We start from the raw sequence: 20879 nt of genomic DNA on the forward strand, positions 1-20879 counted from the left end.
TGAATCGGAGAAAAAGGAGGTGATATTCAAATGATCGACCGGATCGAGCAGATCTCGGTTAGTTTTTTAAATATACATATCTATCTATGAAGAACCTACCATCAGAAAACTGTAGCAGGAAGCTTTGCAAATACCTTAGCAAATGACTGCAGCACAAAACAATATTTATTTTTGTCAGAATCAGGGGTCTGTGTGTGATTGAGACTGACTGAAATGAACTTACGCTTCTTTGTAGAGCAACATGAAGCCCAGCAGGTCCCTGAAGTCAGGAGGCCAGAAGGGTTCCCATTTCACCATTATTTTATCGCTCATGGTTCGGATCAGGGTAAACTTCAACACATGGTTCTCACCTAAGAAAAGACAATCCTCAATGAAAAGAAAGGAAAGCAAGAATAATGAGGCTAAAAGCTACAGAAAGGAATCTGGAGTTTTTAAATCTCTAGAACAGGAATATGTTACATTAGAAGTGACACATCTGTTTTAGCCTTCATATCATTCACCCAGTCAATCATTTTCAGTATCTCAGGTTTAGACTGCTTGCTGCCTTCTACAATTTTAAGTGAAAGACAGAATTGATGTCTTTGACAAATTACATTGCACTTGTGTAAATGCACACACGTGAAATTCTTCAGTAAAACAGACAGGATGCAATTACATAACGTCAGTGAAAAGTAACGATCTGAAGATTCAGAGCTGAGTGGGACAGCTGAGTTATGAATCAAATAGTACTGTAACATTTAGCACTCAAGTCCTTTTTGTTTGTGGGTTTTGTTTTGTTTCGTTTTTGTTGAGTTTTTAATGAAACTGAAAAGGTAACACAAAGAGACCGAGAGGACTACAACAATTACAGCTGACACTTTAAAGCAAATGTGAGATAATTTGCTGAGGGACTCTATGAGGACAAATAAGCCCAAAGAAGGTGCATCTCAGCGGTTAAATATGTTCACACACTTACCCTGTAGCTCCAATGTCCTGACTCATGTCTAGCCTGGGACCTTTGTAGTAGATGCCTTAAAAGGCAGAGGAAGAGAAAATCTACAATTCCCAACCTGGCTGTCACATTTGCTTTTATCTATGAAAAAGGGAGCGGAAACCACTAGAAGATTTAGTCATTTTCACAGAAAATTTTAAGGAACTCTGAAACTGATCTCATCGGGACTTTGGAAATGCACATGATCAGAGCTGATATTTGCCTCCACTTTTTCTGGTTTTAGAAATCGTCACAAAAACTGTGGGAACAGCAGAAGACAGATCCAACCCTCACTGATTAGACTGAATACAATCTGGACAATCTGGTCCAACTGAAGGGAGGAGTCAGGTTAATTAACGGGACTCGTGGGGATCTCTTCCTTGCTTACTCCCCCTCCTCACATTGACTTAACTGCCTCTCTTATTTTCATCCACAACAGAGCCTGGTTTTAAGCTCTATAAAAGAACACCCAGCACATCTTTGGACATTGTTTTTTTAAAGGAACCATACACTATCTCTTAACTCCAATCATAACTATAGTTTGAAATGCTAGTGTTTGGTTGTATAGAGTTAAACCGCATTGACAAAAGAGTAGAAAGAAGACGTAAACAAAGGGTGAGAGGAATGATGATCATAACAGAAACTGTGTGTCTGTGTATATGTTGCTATAGCAACTCCGGCTATATCTGCTTCGCCTTCAGACCAGCGGTTCTTACATGAGGCCTGGTCTCCGTTGGTTTTGGACGCTATATCATTGGCCTGTCGCTCTTTGGTTCCCGTGACCTCCTCCATCTTGCGGATCTCAGACATGCAGAGTTTGGAGTTAAAGTGGAAATACATGCGCCCCTGCAGGATGGTCAGTTTGTGCTTGGACCAGTCCCAGAGCTGTCGTAGGTTCTGGTTGTACAGGGCATAGAACGAATAATTGCTGGAAAAGAACAGAGAAAGACGGTGTGAACATACTGATATAAATGACGTAATGATATAAATGACATTTGGCAGTAGGCAAATGAGAAAAAGCAAAATACAGAGAAATATTTCAGCATGTTTAGCCTACAATTTGCAACGTATGCCTTCTTTTTGCACTTTGTCCTGAAAGTGCAATCCATTGTGCTACAAGCGTGTTCCATCTCGTCTGAATTAAGCCTGATATATGATTTAGGAAAGGCAAACCAAAAGCAGCTACCACAGAAAGACATTTTGAAAAGGTCAGTCCTTCTGCTTTTAACTCATAATTACAGGAGGAGGTTTTGACATGGCAAAGATGAGATGGGCTCAGAAGATGAAGTCTCACCCGACTTCCATTTCCTCTCCCCGAATAAGTCGGAGCTTGCGGAAAAACGATAGGGATACAAGGGCGTAGGAACGTCGCACTGTCAGGTAGCCAGTGATTTCCTCCAGCTGGCCCAGACTGGCCTCCAGTTCAGCTGCTATGTTGTCTGTAGAAAACCAAAAGACACACACTTGGAAAAGACTATAGATTCTGGAAATAGCTTATTAATACAAACACTCCAAAGCAGCTGCTTGAGCAACTGACTCTCCTCCGATAAAAGGGTTTGGTTTCATCTTTTCCCCTCCTCCTCTTCAGTCGTTGGGTAATGAACTGGATTCTCACCTTGACTTTTAAAAGTATAACATGAAACTTTTCCCAAAATGAATGAATGAAAATGAATGTAACAATATTTTAAATTTCATACTATTTCATTCCATATCGAAACCTGGTGAAATACGTAATATTATTCAAGGTGTTTAATTGATAACATCATGTTGAATTTAAATTTCTAGTCCTCTAGGTGCTACAACACAGGAATCATTAAGGATGGGCGACCGAATGAAGACGTCAGCTGCATCAGCTGCACAGGTACTGATCTCATAAATGGTAACCAAGATCAGTGAGTTAGCATAATATTAGCTAATGATGCTAATATAAATAAATGTGCAAATGTAACATGAAAACAATTTGTATTATCACCTCATTTATGGCAGGATTCCTTCTTGAAATGCAACAGATTTCTATGGTGGCTGTTGGACAATTATGTGACAACAAGTCCCATGATTCCATGCTGCTTCCTGACATCATCAACATTCTGTTATCGTTTTTAATGATATCCTCGTTGAAGTTCTGGCTAAAATGCCACGGTTAATACGCACAGTATGTATTCTATTTGTCAACTCAAAAGTCATTTGAGATTTCCGATGTTAGAATTGAGATGAATAAAAATTAAACAATGGTTATTTGCAGTCCTCTGAGGTTTGTCTAAACGGCCTTTTAACATTCCTGTTTTGACGTCATACTTACTTCCTCCACGCAGGTTGATGACCAGACTGCCATTGAGGATGGTGCAGCCTCTCAGTGCCTGGGCTGCCGTGACCGAGTCCACGGTTTTTAGACCTACACACACCTTCGGACAGAGCCCAGCACAGGGAGTGCAGTTGAGCCTACAGAACAAAGAAAAGGTCACTGACGGATGTTTTCACATTAGATGTGGTCATTTCACAAGGCTGACTGATACTCTAAATTGACCGTAGGTGTGTCTGTGAGTGTGAATGGTTGTCTGTCTATATGTGTTTGCCCTGCATTGGACTGGTGACCCGTCCAGGGTGAACCCCACCTCTCGCCAGCAGGCTTCTGGGATAGGCTTCAGCCCACCCCCCCTCCCCCCGTGACCCTTAACCGGATAAGCAGTAGAAAATGGATGGATGGATGGATGGATAGATGGCTGGCTGGATATGGTTGTTTCATCTGATACATGAACACGACAGCTTTCACGCAATGCTGTTTGTTCCGTACCAGAGTACACTTGCGCATGAAAACACGTACCTGAGCAACAACAACAAAAAAGAATTCACACACGTAAATGTTTTGGCAGAGCAGCGTTCACACCTGACCTAAGTGTGCTCGAGACTGCCTCGTTGAAATACGGTTCGCTGATCCGTGCACAGTACACAGTGTTCGCAATAATCCTACAACTGGACTGTGGGGTCAAGTGTACTCTGGCAATTCAAAAGAAATCTTTTCATGGTAACAATCCTGGCATCTCCTTTCTGGTTCTTTCTGGTTCAACACTGTTTATTTACATTCATGCTCACGACTAAAAAAGAAATATATCAGAAGATAATTAAATAATGAATTTTATATATGTATGTAATTTCATGCCTAGATTCAAACATACATATTTAGAAGCTAACCATTTCATTATGTATAGAACAGTCTGACTGTGGTGGGGGGGGTTTGTTCTGCAGCTGCTTCTGTTCGATAGCGGTTGCTATATATCATCTGCTCTTGTCGTATGGTGGATATTGTACGTGTGTCATCTTCTTGATCGGCTGAATGGCTGCTTGTTCCCTCCTGCTCTAAAGAGATGGGGGTTGCGGTGGTGGAGTCTGAATTTTAGAGATTTATCAACTGCTCATGCTGAAGACGAATCTGATGAAATCCCTGAGTGACCCAGAACATTCAGGTTGCGAACCACAAGCAAAAAAAAAAAAATTGGTGTAATGTCCTAACTATGTGTTTATCAAACCCACGGTTAAACCATAGGGATTATAACTGCATCAATTTAAACTGTACTTATGTTCAACAAAGAAGCCTGTTCCATGTGAATATCAGCTTACACTTAAATATTTTGAAATAACTGAGCCCCAGCCTTCACCCTAACAACTGAGTTGAACAACCTGGCTTACGTAATGCTTTCATAACAAGTCTCTTCTCATAACAGATATGTGGATGCTTATTTGTGTGCGCACCATATTACCTTATTTCCTGAGAAGCCATCTGTACAATCCCGTCGCTCATAACACATCAAAAGCAAAGTTGGATGAGCTAAAATCCGAAGCACACAGGCATCCTCTGCAGCTTAGATTCACACAGCAGACTCAGACATGTTGTAGCAGAGCCACTGGCTTTTTGTGACCAGGTTTAAAATTAAATGCTGTGATTAAGACATGACATAGGCACAGATGGGCTGTTTGCTCGGGGTCATTGCCCCGGGGTGACAAGGTCTTTGTTTAGCAACAGTAGCGTAAACTGAAATTGTCACTTACAAAAGACTGTGGCTTCGCTTTGTGCACGCTGAATAATGCAATGGGGGTTTGTTAATTTGCTATGGTTTCCATAGGATTATCTACTGTACAAGGTATAAATACACGAAGATTATTAGACAAAGGTGCGCATTGTAGGCTGCAGCCATGTTGTACTAAATGAGCTTAACAACAACCCCCCGCTTCCAACAACAAAACAAATAATCGGAATGACTTTAAGAGTTAAAACTCAAATGACAAAGAAAAAGACAGATGAGGAAAAGTGTCATCATAATATCTTTTTCATCTTTTTTTAGCTGGCTCCTAACCTCCCTGATCCGTCTCAACCTTTTTCCGTTTCCAGCGCCACATCTGCACTTTCAGCCGAGACGCCTTTGAGTACACCGCTTACTCTCAAAGCACTTTCATTTCCACAGCTTAGTTTAAAGCCAGAGACAGGAGAGATGTGCCAAGGAGGAGAGATGAGCCATGAGGGGAACAGAAAGGGAGTCAAAGTCAAAATGTTGATATATGAGTCGAAGAGGGTTCACCACAGGTCAACAGTAGCCTACAGGTTTAGTCAAGTGGGATTGTTGATTCAAATCCCTGGAACGAAGAAATTAAATCACTGCGCGCGCTATACACAATGTACAATTAAGTTTACGACGGTGAACTCAGTAGACCCCGACCGCTTCCCTGTCATCACAGTAAGATCCCAACTAGATAATGAAATGTAAAAAGATGTTGCTATGTTGTAACTCAGTGGGTGAGATGTAATCCTGCCTAGTTAACTTCACAAATCTCCCATGCTTATATGAATATTGTAAAATTTATCAATGAAGCCTGATATAAAGAGTGAAATCAGTTTGTAGAGTGGCTTCTCGCTCCTTGTCAATTTGCTCAGCTACATAGTGGACAGGTGTGCCTTCATTTTCTGGTTTAAAACCTCATACATTTCGGAAAAATCAGAGCGGCACAAGAACATCAGTAGCTCTGTTCTTTTCCCGCAGCGGCTGAGGTGCCCTTGAGCGAGGGACCCCACCCTCATCTGCTCAAGTGGAACTAGGAACCTCTCGGGTGTGAATGTACATGACATAAGAAACAATGTGAAGCTGGCTTGTTCTGAAATGAGGGCATATGCTTGGCAAACCTGCAGCGGATAAATGAAGGTTAAATACACATGACGACGCAAACACCGCAGCAGCAGCGAAACCACTTTTCCTTGTCATCATAGTTTTCACTGACAGTCTCCCTACACTTGTCTGTTGCAGTAGCTTGGATCCTTCTAGCAAGGGGAGGCGAGGCTCAGCATCCCGGGGCACAAACAGCCTGGCCTGATGTCTAGCTGCTTCCCCTTCTATCTAACTAGTAAGCCAGTCAACTGGTCTGTCATATTATAAGAGAAAACAACAAGTCTTTCAGGATCCAGCTGCGTTTTCAACCTCTGCCCGAGAGGAATAATCAGGGACGTCTGGGGTGTCTGGAGTGTCTGTGCTTGCAGGCACGCCCACACTAATCAACTTCCCCTGTCACGGTCAATGACAGTGTCAAAGAGGGATGTGATGAAGGTCATTGGCAGGTCAGTTCGAGTATTAGAGGGGGAAGTCTGTGACATTAACACAACAGGTTGTAAATTATGGAAAGAGGGGACGAAGCTTCTTGTCAAAAATATCTGCATTTGCACGCTGCAATGCAGGAGAATAACCATCTACTTTATGAGAAAGGAGTGAAAGAAAATGCAGAAGATGAGTCAAAATCAGAAACACCGATGTGCCAGCTTCCCTACTGCGTTGCACTGCTTTGACCTACCTGTCTGCAGTGTCTCACACACATATAAAAGAGGTGTGTGTGCATAAGAGTGCTAGCTGAGATCAGAAAGAGAGCTTTCACTCTCTGCACTGCTGTTCTGTGCTCCACAACACAGTTAAATGGGAAAATCCAAAGCAGGAATCGATTAATCAATTAATCTATTAAATATTTTAATATTTTCCCAGATCAGAATCTCTCTCATCGATTAAAACGTCTTCTTGTTCTATGTGTTGCTAATCAGGCAGCTTCAATGATTTGCTCTCTACTATTTTTAGTGTTCAGGTCAAACGCACCAATCAAATAATTACGGCATGATTCATTGAGGTCTTTTTAATAATACCCAGTGTGAGAATTCATTTGCAAATGAAACAACGATTCTATTTTTAGCACCGTAAATCTCATTAGGTAAGGTTTTAGGAAAATTACACACATGTAGGAGCAGCAACAAGCTTTGATGTTAACGCCCAGGATCAATCCCTGATGTTTGTCTGTGAATATTCAGCTTGAACTCCACTGATCACACACAGCTCCATCAGACCATTAAGAACAAACCAAGAGTGTCCACTTACGAAGATGAGTTGACGGTTGTGTAGCCAGAGGGACACTCAGGGATGCAGGCACCGTTGTGGATGACATACTCGTGACAGTCAGGGTTCTTGCTGTGCTCCTTCTCCCACTTGCACCTGTTATGGAGCTCATGGCAGAAGCTGAGAGTGACGCAGCGCCAGCCCTTGTAAGTGTAGTGGTTTTCTGGGCAGCGCTCCACACAGGTGCCCTCGTGCTGGAGGCCACGGCAGGCTACGCAATGACTGGCTGAGTAGGGCTTCAGGCAACCTCCCAGGCACTGGTCGTGACAGCACTGGTCGTCCTTGGTACAGGCCCGGTGTTTACACTGAACGGGACACACTGAAAGATGATAGAACAAGGGAAGGTTAGTAGAAGTGTTCTAGCGAAGACCAGAAGGTGATAGAAATTAAAAAAACGTTTCAAGTTAGAAACGCTCATGACGGAAGGCCCATGACGATCTATGAGAGGAACACGAGAAACAGAAGCTAATCCTATTTTAAAATCCATCATCTCACTTCCCCATATGACAGGGGGGATTTGAAACTGTTCCCAGTAACTTTACATCTTCATAGAAATCTCACGTGGTTACTTCTGCCAGCAAGAGAGAAATCCCTCACTGCACAGGCCAGCACCTGAGAGGGCCATCTGCTATTGGCCACTGGCCAAAAGCAGTCTGAATACAACCATCAGGAATACATTAGCTGACTACAGACAGAAAGACACCCAGAGGGCTTGTTTAAAGTGAGATACAAGTAAACTGGAAATACTGCAGTGCTGTTGTCTCCCTTTGTGCCATGCACCTGTCAAAGTGGCCTTGACCTTTGACCATCAAAACATTTTCAGTGCATCCCAGTGTCCCAGTGGATGATGCTTGAGGCAAATTTGAGGAAATCTAGTGAAGGTGTTCTTGAGATGCTGAGTTGAAAAGAACGGGACATATGGATGTAGCCTGAAAACAGAATACTACTAATCTGATGCTATTGCACTGCAACAAAATGTAGTATATGGCTGAACCATGCAATCTGAATTCCTTGATATCAAATGCGCTGCAATTTACTTTGGTGGTCCCAGTCATGTTTTGCATCCAAGCACACATTTGTCAAAAGAATCACAATTATATGACACATAGAAGTGTTCCAGCGGGAAAACTTGATTAAATGGCAAACCACAAAACCACGTGGAGTCTGCAGTGACCAACAGCCGCAAACCAGCACTAACACCGTGAGGACAAACTTGAATCTGGCTTCACTCCTGCTTCCAACTCTGTCAAAGCTCTGTAGGAGTGAGGGTGGGGGTGGGGACGCTGCTGCCAGGACCAGGAGGTCATTCACGGGCAGAAGGAGAACTTTGCCTCGCTGCCACACTGGTCCCCACTGGTATTTATAGTGCAAAGAAAGTGCTTTAATACCGTTGTAAAACAAAACATTTCAACCTTTTGTAAAAGAAAATAATCTTTATGTTATTCATGACGTTAGCACAGTCACCGAGTGAGGAGGAGGAGGAGCCCAGTACCAGCCTCAATGTAGCTGAGCAGCAGCAGCAGCAGTTCAGGGTGCAGACGTGTGTTTGTAATCACACTAAAACGTGGTAGTGACTCACAGCATACTTTGTTCTGTTCATTCAGCTGAGCCAAAGAAAAATACTTTAATCAGCTGCAAGGAAACCCTGATTTTTATAAATTGTCCAAATTTTAGCAAATTACATTTCCCATGTTACAAGCTGATTCAATTTATATTATCAAATTCTGTGATTCATTCCACGATTTCTGTATCACAGAAATATAAAGAGCCCCTGACATTCGCTGGCTCCTGCTTCTTAATTGCTCAAACATGCTACTTTTCTCCCATTAGGTCTTGAAAATTAAATTTGTTTTCTAATGTCACACATGCAGAACAAGCTATTTCAAGATATTACTTGAAGTTTCACAAGGGAATTGTATTACACTTTCAAAGAAGAATTATACAATGAGCATTTGGGGGGGGGGGTAGTTTAGTCTGACAACAACACTGTGTCTCAATCGGAGATGTAAAAATAATCCTACTGTGTCATTGCAAAGATGATGATTAATAGCTATGTATCTGAAAGCCATCGGTTGCCATAACTGTAATATCAACAAAACCCAAACTGCCTGAACTAAACCAAATGGCTTCTTTCTAGGAATGTGAGCTACACAAGCTCTTCATGAGCAAACAGAGGAAATAAACAGAGACAGAAAATGTCCTGAAAGTCACATAAACATAAGTTCAGCGATGTTTCTGGGTGGCAAACACGACAACTAAGGACAGAGACATGAGTGTGTAGGTTGGCTCTTTAAGCATGCGTCTGTGTGTATGTGTGTGCTTGTAATAAGCCCGTTACGTAACCTTAGGCTCTCAGGATTGGCAGGTGCGTGTGTCAGTGTACCACAGTTTTAGTGTGTATTGTTGTCTGTTTAAATGTGAGGACAAGTGGGCAAGGTTGGAGGCGTATCAGAGGTAAATACAGCAGGATGACCTGCCTACTTACATTAGTTTGTCATTCAAGAGAGCCAGATTAAGATCGTTCAGTAGCAGGGGAGGTAATGAGTTGCTGGAGAAGGGGGAAGGTTACAGGTCAGATGTACACATATGGGTCCTTTATGAGTCTGAACAAATAAACCAAGCCATGAGGGGACGTTGCACTGTTAGACAAAGATCTCTATAACTGTTATCCTTAGAAGTGATTCTCTCTGTTAACTTTCTTTTGTTGAGCTTGAGCCATGAGGGAATCGTCCAAAAATGCTTGGCTTCATTAGCGTCATGAGGTCAGCCTTTTAACGAACAAAAAAACACGCTGCCGCCGCCTACCCCCCCCCCCCCCCCCTTGTGTTCACAGAGGTAAGCTTTTCAAATGCCTGAAGGGAGTCTGTATGTGAGGGCTGTAGCAATATGAGAATGGCGGTGAGCGGGGGAAGCGCAAGGGGGCACAGCGCAAGAAAAACAATGATATAACCACCTTTTATCTCAGTCAGTCAGCCAGTCTAAATAATTTACCCCACGCTTGGATTTGCCCTTAGAACGATCTCCTCATCACAAAGACAACTTTCCCTCTGATAAAATGCATTCCTTCCATTCTCAGAGCATATTTCAAAAGTTGCCCTTCAACTGAGTCTCGAATGTATACACAAAAACACGAAAGCTTTGCTGTCTCTTTTCACTGACTCCTGATCCTCTACAAGGGCTCCATGCCGCAGCACCGACCCAGCAGCAGATCCACCCTCAGCATTAGCCAATGTGTTGGCTAGCTGCAGACGCTAGCCATTCAAATGGCCTCTCCCATCTCCAAGGAAGACAGGAGCACAGTTTAACCCTATGTGTCCCCCTGTCTTCCCTCTCAGCCGGTCTGACGGCGGCAGCAGCAGCAGCGATGGGAGGTATGCAGAAAAAACAAACACAAGAGCCCAGAGTGAAAGAGAGCTGCACTTTACTCTCTCTGTCTTGTAACAGCTTTGATTTTTATGCTTTTATTCCAAAAATCATCTTTAACAGATGGACAGCCAACATCAGAATTTGTGTGTGTGTGTGTGTGTGTGTGTGTGTGTGCACGTCATTTTTGTTGTCATAAGTTCAAAGTCGAGCTGAGACAGTCAGGCAGTGTTGTGCTCAACATCTGGGTGCCCAGGGTGGCGGACCGTGTCTCATCATGTCCACAGCTCATTATGTCATTTTTTTGGGGACTTCAACTGCTCTGATTACTGAAGAATACTCATATAGATAATGAGATACAATTCATTAGGTACTCCCTTTATAAGGTTTAGCATGTTCTTATTGAATCTTTGAGACAAAATATTCATTTTAATGGTCACTGAAAAGATCAATATGGCAATATGGCTTCATATTTTACCACCTTAAAACTGTATCGATATTTAATCCCCTAGTATTGCTATTGTATCGCAATATAAAATGATAGTGAAGTGATAAAATCTTTTTTGTGATCAATGTGTGTTATAGCAACTGTATTTGTGTGTTGAGTAACAATGTTCAACTATACAGCTTTGAAAATATCCTAATGAATTGGAATTGATTTTCAAAATATTTGTTGGTTCCAGTTCCCCAAATTTGATTTGCAGTGTTTTCATGCCACATCTGCTTCTCTGTTTCATATCAATTTAAATGAAGTGTATTTTTGGGTTGTTTGATGCACCAAAGACATTTCAACACATCATGTAGGATCTCATAACTTTTTAAGAAATGTGGCTCGACAGACTAACGAGTAGTTGTTAATACAGCCCAACACTGTAATGTCATTCGGTTTAAATGTAACATCTCTCTCTCTCTCTCGCTCTCTCTCTTTTGAACAGACACTTGTGGAGTTATAAAAAACTGAGGTTAATGTGGGTCAATCTGTTTCAGTGCCTGACGTGTAGCTGCAGACATGCATTCAGCGCCACCTGAGTGAACAAGTTGGCAACCGCTTTCATGAGGCACCAAAACAAACCACACACTGTCCAAAAGATTTGTACAGTTCACTTTGCCAACAGTTGACTTAGCCAAGTCTGCTGAACTGAAAAGAAAGCTGGTGGTTGATCCTAAATTAGTGGTATTCATTCACTGCTCAAAACAAAGGTGACCACACTGAAGGAGATAGACTTGTTTCTTGTGTGCTTGTCAAAAATGTTTTCAAGGGCGAGACCCTTTGGATGTTAGAGAGGGGGGCCACCCCAAGCCATCTTTGATTTCTCAGAGCGAGAAAGGACGCCAAAGAGGCTGTTTGGGGGAGACTGTCATTCTCTCCTTAAAACATGCAAATCTCTCAATAGTGGCCCTGATCCTTCACTATAATAAGCCTTGCGGCGAGAATCATGCACGAAGAGCAGCGTCTTTTCTCAGGATAATTGGCGTAAATTAGTTAAGCTCAGCTTGAGTTTGGTCACGTCAGCATCTCTTCTTTAATTTGAACAGAGTAAAATCACTTGACAACAATAAATCAATGGGGTTTTGGGGTCAAGAGATAAGTCTGCAGTTGGACTTTGCTCTGTTTACAAAGGACTGCATCTTTAAACCACGTTTTGCAGCTGAATGTGTGTGTTCACTGCCCCCCACCCCTTCTACAAACTCCTCCTTATCCCTATTACTCTGGTTCCTCTGGCACGCCGGTCGGGGCCTGTCTGATCTCTTGACATGCGGTTTGTGCAAAGTGCAGTCGGATCACATGAAGGCTGGGGAATAATGCTGCAGAAATGCCTGGCTCTTTATCTCATTAGCAGAGGTTTCACTCGGATGAGGGGGGCAAAGCCACACAATGAGACCCTCAATCCCTGAGGCCCGAAATGGACAACAAACCAACACAAATGCTGCCCCTGTGTGACAGAGATGAATACACCCTGTCAGCGCGCCAACTTGGCAATGATAGGAAAAGAAACAGAAAAAGAACAGAGCTGCAGTCAGCCAGCAGCGAGCTAACATATGCAGTGTTGAAAAGTCAGGGGGAAAAAATCCACATAGCAACACATATCATATAAAGAGTCAAAAGTGTTTCCAATATTTGTTCCTATTATCATCCTGGTACACAGCAGCAATCCATTTATGATGTATTCATAGTCAACTCCATAGTATCCTGAAAAAAATCAGGGATATCTGCTTTGGTATGAGTCAAAACCACAATCCCCAGTAAAATCATTTACTGGTGTTTTTTGTATTTGAAACATCAGCTTATCCAAGCTTTTAGCATTAAGGTCATATTAGACCCCAGAAAATGCCAAACGGAGTGTGGTAGCGCATTGGTTGGTAATTAAAATTCCACAGCTATGACAAGGGGAGTATTTAGTTTCATATGAGAAACATTTTGACCAAAGCCCAGAAGAAAAGACTCTACAGTAAGGAAGAACGGTGCTTTTTTGGACGATTTAAAATAGCTTAGTAAAAATTTTGATGTTTGACTCATGTATCAAATAAGCTGACTGAGCTTGAGGACAATGAGGTCATCCAGAAAGAAATAGGACAGAGAAGAAAAAAGACTGTCTACTTTTGAAGTATGTGTAGTAAAACAAATGCAGGCAGTGTTTCCTGTTGAATTAATGGTGTTTGTGACAGCAGCTGACACATGCAGCCGTGTGCTCATGGAGCAGAAATCCTCCCTCACTGGCAGGAGGTATTTCAGGTATTTGTTCTCTGCCTCCCCGTCATGTGCACTAGGACTAGATGGTGTCAAGGAATTGCTGTGTCAATTCAAGACGTGTATGTTTGGGGTGACTTTACAAACTAATCCAAGAGGTGATTATGTTGTTTCTGTTTGCAGGTCTGGTCTATAAAAGAAGGCCAAAGTTTACGCGGATCTTGCTACTTGGCAGCCATCTTGGTAACAGGCTTACAAGAGCAGTTAGCACCACCACCTTTAAGCTGCTACCTGGATGAATGAGGAAAGACCCGTAACTGCACTTTCAATGTGAAAGTTTGTTTTTAGAAAGTCTTGAGAATATTATAGGGTTTTGTTTGTGTACACAGAGTTGAGCTACACTGACACAATGAGTGATTTTATACAGCACCTCAGTCTCCCCCAATCCCAGGACGTGAGCTGCTGGCTGTTCCGGCTGCCACTCATCTTTTACAGGCATCAACAGGGGAGGAAAAGGTGTCATACTGAAGCCACTGTTGGCATTTTTCTGTTGAGATGTTATCGGTAGTTTGTCTCCTGACATTCATTGTCCCTACCATCACCAACATGCCACCCAAAATGATCTTTGCCTTCATCTGCCTGGTATATGTGATGGCCTTTGCTCATTTAATGTGACACAAGGCCTTTAGATACGTTTGTTGACTACTTGCAGATTCACAACCTTCATCCATCTATTGACAGCAGAGTGACAGAAAAAAACTGCCACTAACTGATAACACAACATTATACCTACAAAGGGTAAAGAATGCAGGTACAAAAATAATTAAAAAAAATCCCTAAAACAGCAGATGCAAACATGAGTGAGACACCTGAGCTTTTCCCAATCACACCTCTCTGTAATTCACCAAAAATCCAAATGCCTGCTAGTACATTTAACACATCAAAGATATTTTTTCACTTCCCCTGCAGCCCAGATTGTTGATCCCCCAGCAGACGGTTCTGGATGATCTGATATAGCCACCTGACACACACACGCACGCGCACACACACACACCCCCATCTAGACAATGCTAACATGGAGCTACCTGATTTCCTCCATTATAGTGAAGAGCAAGTGTTCTACAATCCCCACTCCTATTTCCAAACACGTCTTTGCCTTCTGCACTTTTTTTTTTTTTTTTTTTTTAAAAAGCTTCAACAAGAATGAGATGGTGGGGAATGAAAACAGACAGATGTATTCATCAGTTGCGTGACATTTGCATACTTGCCAACCTTGAAGACAGCCCAGGAGTACCACCTGTCGTGTGCTGCACAGTTGAAAGAGAGCTCTGCAGGAGCTGAGCTTCATCTAATCTGAGACGGCAGGAGCATTAATATCAGAATCAGCTTTATTGACCTTTATTGGCCATGTACGTGTACGCAGACAAGAAATTTCACTAATGTCACATTTGACTTGACCGTCGTCACTCGATTGTTATATCTAACTGACGTCAAAATATTGAATCATGAATCAAACAACAGATCAAGAGGATCGAGACAGTAGCATCTGCCGTAAATCTAAACATCGTGGCAGAACAGAGGGTCTCAGTGCGTCAGAGGCAGTGGAAGAGAGGAAAAAAAGTAAAAACGTGACTTCATAAAGAGCAGCGGTTAATGGCCAGGGTTTATTTGTCTCGATCTTTCCTGGTAACCACTTGTCATCTGGTCTGAGTCAGCAACAGCAGGGCTCAGTTGAGACGACTGGGGTAACAACAGGAACCGTAAACAATTTCATTAACCGTCCCAGCCTCCGTTAATAGAGCAAAAACACACAAACAACATGGAAAAACACTTTTCGTTTTTAATACCGCCCTGCTGACACTGTCATCTGAAAGCAGGATATCCAGTTTGTCCATGGCTGGAATAAAAATGATGAACACTCATTGATGGGCAATTACAGTGCCTGCTTGACAGGCAAATGACGCACGGCACGGCCTTGAAGCTTCATTTCCTTCTGGAGTTCAACGTCATAATGACTGGCTCTGCGATCGAATTTGACTACCTGTTATAACATCAAAAGCGTTTGTCATTTTATTTTATCAATGCAAAGTCAAAACGCCTTGTCCTTTTTTAAATTGACACCTCAACCAAAGTAGCTCAACAGTGCCTTGGTAGAGAGCGCTTTTATTTGTTTAAATCACAATACTGTGACATACTGGAAGCTCTAACCCTCTTCATTAGACATTCTAAATCCTTACATTTATACTCTGCCAAGGGGCGAGTTGTTAGTTGTTGACTTTTTAAATCTATTAATATGATAACAATTAGGAAGTCCTAGTTATGACTGCACTTAGGATAATGAAAATGTTTATTTTAAGATTTTTATTTATGACATTCATATCTCTTGAGGGCCTGCACTTCATGTTCCTGGCAGTAACAACATTTGACTGTCGAGATAAGTGAAAGCACAAGACCTGAGAAGAAGGCAGCTCAGTTAAAGTCACAAAAAACTAAAACAGGATTATTTTGGTTAATAAAGAGATCACTTTATTTATCGACTATCCTTAACTGACTCGGGAGATGTTTTTTTCTTGCTACGTGCAACTCATCAGATTTCAAAGATTGTTTTTTTTTTTAAATCAAAATCTCTTTTGATTCATTTTGTCTGCATGCAAAATATTATTTCTTTTTAAAAATATATCATTTAGAAGCCCAAATTGTAATTAAAAAATATGATTTGATGGATTGCCAAGCCCTACCAGTGACACAGAGAAAGGAAATAAAATGTCCTGAGATAAATTCCAACTTAACCATGAATAACTGACAAAATGTTTTGTTTTTTTCAGGTTGGTGGTGGTGGTGGGGGGGGGGGGGGGGGGTCATTGCTCTTCAACTCATTCCTTTGAAAACTTTTAGTATGAGATATTGCTAGATATTGCCTGAGTCACCGGTCAGAATTGTATGTTTTCACGAGAGATCTAAAAATCAACTTTCACAAGATACACTGGTTATATTTACACAAAAAGAGAGATGCCAAGTTTATTTCTGGGCATCTGGCACATTGAGATAAACATGTAGCCATCTGCCTCAAATATTTCCACAATATACCAAAACAACTGGTTCAAACTCTTCAACTAGTCAGCGTGAATTATTGCTATCATCTGAATGAAACTGGAAGAGATGTACCGTATCAGTTGAGCTGCAAAAACATTTATTCAAGCCGATACCAAACCCTCAAAATATGCCCACCTGGGCCTGATACCGATCCTTAGAATAGACAAGAGACAACTCAAGTTTGAGGTGGAAAATAGCAGTAAACTTCTACATCCAGTGTTCCAATGTATATTTTTCTACTTTGCTTTTTAGTGGACGGCAGCATAAAACAAGACTTGGGGCCTTTAAGGCACTAAGATGCCAAAATCAGTCACATCTGCGTCCCTGACACAATCCCCTTGATATTTCAACTTTGTTCATTCTTTTGCACATTGACAACAAAGTAAATTATTAAGGAGGTGAAATGAGGTCTTATAATGCATGACAGTGATATTGCACAAAGTACACACGCACTCACACACTAATAAAGGGGAAAATCTAACACAACCCTCTAATAGCATGCATTGCAATGACAATGCAAAAATCATTTCCACAGATCATTAAAACCTTCTTATTTAACACAATCATCATCAAATGAACCCACCAAACATCTGGATCAAAGTTCTAGGAGGGATTAAACCAGCAGTGAAACCGCAGAGAGCCATGAATGTCTATGCACGTACAGTGGTGAAGAAACGCCTGTCAGCCCAGCTTTAAGAAATGCCAGAAATGTCTAGGATTCCATGGGAACGGCTCCAGTAGCTGAACGGCGAGGGTTCGCAGGGTGCAGCTCCACAAGCCTGAGTGCCAGAGCAGTTAAGTCAGCTCAAAGGAAAGGACTCATGGTGTGTGAGCGGGGATTTAGGCTAGTAGAATAGCCCGATGCATACTGAAGCGTGATGAGAGGAGACCGCCAAGCCCGTGAAAGAAATGAAGGCAGACCTTTGTGATTTTCACGTTCTGCCTGATTTTGTCTGATTCTTTTCTCTCTTCCTTACCTGACTACAAACCGCTTTTCAGATTTAAATATCTTCTAAATCTCACTAATTGAGTTTTGAGTGTCCTTATACAGCAGAGTGAGTGACACATACTTTTACTTTTGCAGTTTCATACATTGTAATTTTGGTTTATGACTAGTTTTTCAAGTTCTGTCGGGGCCAATTCAAATAAACACATACTTCAGCAGAGCAGTTTTGTTTTTCTTTTTATATCAACACAGTCACATTGAGTGCTTTAGATCTCATCTCTATAGAACTTTCATCGATACCTGTGTTTTATTCCTGCAAAAAGTTGATTGTAGATTTGTGTTTAATCAGCTTGTCCTTTGCCCTCGTCCTCATCCTTTAGAAACTTGAAATGTTTTTGCAAGAAAATGAAGAAAAATCACTTGCAAATGGAAATAAAGAAGTAAACACAGGGGGCCAAAAACATGATGGCAGGGACTGTAATGCTTCTTTTGGACAGGTAATCCACTAACTAATAAGAAAATCTATAGCCCTCCCTTGTAATAAGCCCACTAGCCACGTGAGCATGTACAGTACAAATTGTGTTTGGATGATGTGGAATCGAACACTGTGTCCAACCTGGTGAGGAGGTTGCCTTCCTTTAAGAAAATCACAGTGGTCTGTATAGAGGACTTGTGACAGAGGGAAAAAAAATGTACGTTGTGTGAAAAGATAAGCTTGTTTTAGCCGCTGGGTTAAAGACATTTTCATTGAATGGAACAGCTGTTTAAGCTCAGAGAGGACAAAATGTCACAAAACCCATCCCTGGCTATTCTACCACCTTGCTTTTAGCTTGGACACAATCTAATTTACTTTTTCCCCACTGCTGCAAAGTGAAGCAACATGCAGGAAGCTACAGACTTTAAAGTTTAATATTCTATAGAGAAAATAAATGGTCACATGACCAAAATAGAAACAAAGGGAATGAGGCATGTGATGAGAAGAGGATAAGGCTGACTTTGCTGTCAAAGTTCATGTTCAGTTCATGTTCTCAAGGCAATGTTACGACTAATGAATACAGAGCCCAACTGGGCTGTAGACTGTTGATTTCATTTGCAGCACCCAAAACACATCAAAGAGACGTGAGGCGCGGCGGCCTTTCACTAAAGGTGGGCAGAAAAGTAATATAGAGCCTAAATTAAAAAAATAAATGGGCCAAGTGTATGAGTCTTTAATAAAATATCATATAAGAACATTGAGAAGTACAAAATTTAAACTTACATCCCAAAATAATACAGCCCAGTAACAACAGCCTGCTATTTCCCAACACACAGCTTTTACTAAAAGCTGAATTTGTCCTCTTTCTTGTCTAGCAGACCTTCACAGGTCACCCATCCACCAACCCCCCCCCACCCGGTCTAAAAGTGCCCGCTGATATGGAGCTGGTGCTGAAGGCTCTCAGGTCCATTCATAACTCCAGAGAGGAAACAGACCAACAAAGACAGGAAACAATTGGGAAGAACGTTCCGTGAACTTCTACAACCACAGTTCTTCAGAGTGGAAAAAGATGGTGGCGCCAGCGATGACCGTGGCATGCGGGAGCGGCTGCACCGGTCAGCAGCGGGGAGAGCTGAGGTCAACAGCAAGGTGGGAGCCACCCCTGCCACCCCTTCACCCCTCCACACCCGCACAGTGTCCAGCGACCTTGCTTTTCCTTCCGATACCGCCTTGGTGACTGATTGATGTGTTCATATCCATGATTACACCACAGCGTTACTCCAACTGTTTCCTAGCAGCAAGACTAAACAATACCCATCCACTCAGTCTGCATACACCCAGAGGTCACGTCCTTCTGTGATTTATAAACCACGTCTGTGTTGCTGTTACACAAACACAGCCCGACCCTGACAAATCTCCATCTCGTGATCGGTGGATGTATGTAATGCCAGCCAAGGGTAAATTTGTCAGAGGTCACCTGAGCCGGCTAAGATATGATGCACAGCAACACTCCAGTTGTGACAGAAGAAGCCAACAGCAGGACTGGTGAGGCTCCTATTCTACAAGTGTGGAAAGTACCAAAACAATCAGAGGTTGAGGCATCTGCTAAAAGCCATTCTCCACTGTATTAAATATGTAACAGATCCTCTGAACTCATGCACTGGCAAATGCTGCTGTGGCGGCTGAAGAGGAGGAGCAGTGGGAGGGGGGGGGGGGGGGGGCAGCCGCCCCAAGTGTCTAATCTCCGGCAGAGGGTAGATAATTAAGATCAGCTCTTATAATGTGTGTAAAATACGAGCCACCTGGGGAATACAAGCTCATTTAATTTTCACAGGCTTGGTAAAGGGCCTGCAAGAAAATCTGCTCTGCAAAAAGAACAAACACAGGCTGCATTTGATTGTATTGACAAAAAAAAAAAAGAAAGAAAAAAAGATTAACAATGTAAGTAAGCAGCGTGATGACACTTTTACTGCATGAAAAACTCTTCATGAATTGCAACATGCAAGTATTACATATGGTTCAAAATAATTAAAGTCAAAGTACTGTATCAGTCAGCGATGAGTACCGTTCCTCTGGTGCTGTTTTCCCTTTCAAAATTTTTAAAATCTCTTTGTCGAATTTTTTTTTTTCACAAGGTGACGTAAGGCCTGCTGTCATTTCACCACTGAAGTGTCAAAAGAGCAAACACGACAACAACCACCATGAACATGACCAGAAATACTGAATGACATCTACAAATGAATGCGTTTAGTTTATGTCACTAGAATTTGAGCCTGACCTTTTAAAAAGTAGGCTTATTACATAAGGACACCAGAACAATGGCAGGAAACAAGATGAGCAATGAAACGCAGCAGAGGTTCCGCCAAAGAGGTGAAACTGCAGACGTGGGTTATGTGCATGCGTCAGTAGGCGACCGTAACCACCGCAAACATCAGAGGATGTTCCTACCTTCTCATAATAGCCATATAAAATCTTTTATGTTTTATTAACTTGCTCCATCACACAGGAAACGCCGCATATTTAATGAGTGTGGCAATTAATCTGTCTTCGACTATAATAACTGCACTAATAATTAGACGCATCAGGATCCGTCCATTGGTTGCTCAGCAGGTGATTAATTGACCATCTTGTACATTCGCCTCGCAGTAATTGATCAGAGCAGCATGTTGCTACCTTGATGCTTCAGATATCTTGTGCTCCCTCTATTGCAGCTGTTGACTGTGTGTGTGTGTGTGTGTGTGTGTGTGTGTGTGTGTGTGTCTAAAATCCATCTTGGTAATAAGCATCTCCTGCAACCTTGCTTTGCCACTCTCTATACAGATGCACTTCTCTGGTAGAAGGAAATGAAAGGAGATGGGTTGTGACTCCAGACACGGGGCGTAAGCCATGGCGAGTCGCTCTGAGGCTTTGCTTTGCGAGTGTGACTC

At 42.1% G+C, this 20879-nt stretch overlaps 1 protein-coding gene across 1 annotated transcript in view; it reads right to left on the reverse strand.

Moving 5' to 3' along the window:
- insra (insulin receptor a) overlaps positions 1–20879 on the reverse strand; it is a 53428-nt gene that overhangs the window by 16296 nt on the left and 16253 nt on the right. The window contains exons 3-7 of the mRNA XM_086204166.1: positions 7369–7705; positions 3270–3409; positions 2265–2409; positions 1687–1898; positions 224–350 (exon numbers count right to left, since the gene is read on the reverse strand). Coding sequence (XP_086060292.1) covers positions 224–350; positions 1687–1898; positions 2265–2409; positions 3270–3409; positions 7369–7705 — 961 coding nt within the window. The remainder of the gene's footprint in view (positions 1–223; positions 351–1686; positions 1899–2264; positions 2410–3269; positions 3410–7368; positions 7706–20879) is intronic.

Source organism: Aulostomus chinensis, chromosome 5 (assembly GCF_037954235.1).
Source record: "Aulostomus chinensis isolate RoL2024-O1b breed Wild chromosome 5, RoL_Achi_v1.0, whole genome shotgun sequence".
NCBI lineage: Eukaryota > Metazoa > Chordata > Actinopteri > Syngnathiformes > Aulostomidae > Aulostomus > Aulostomus chinensis.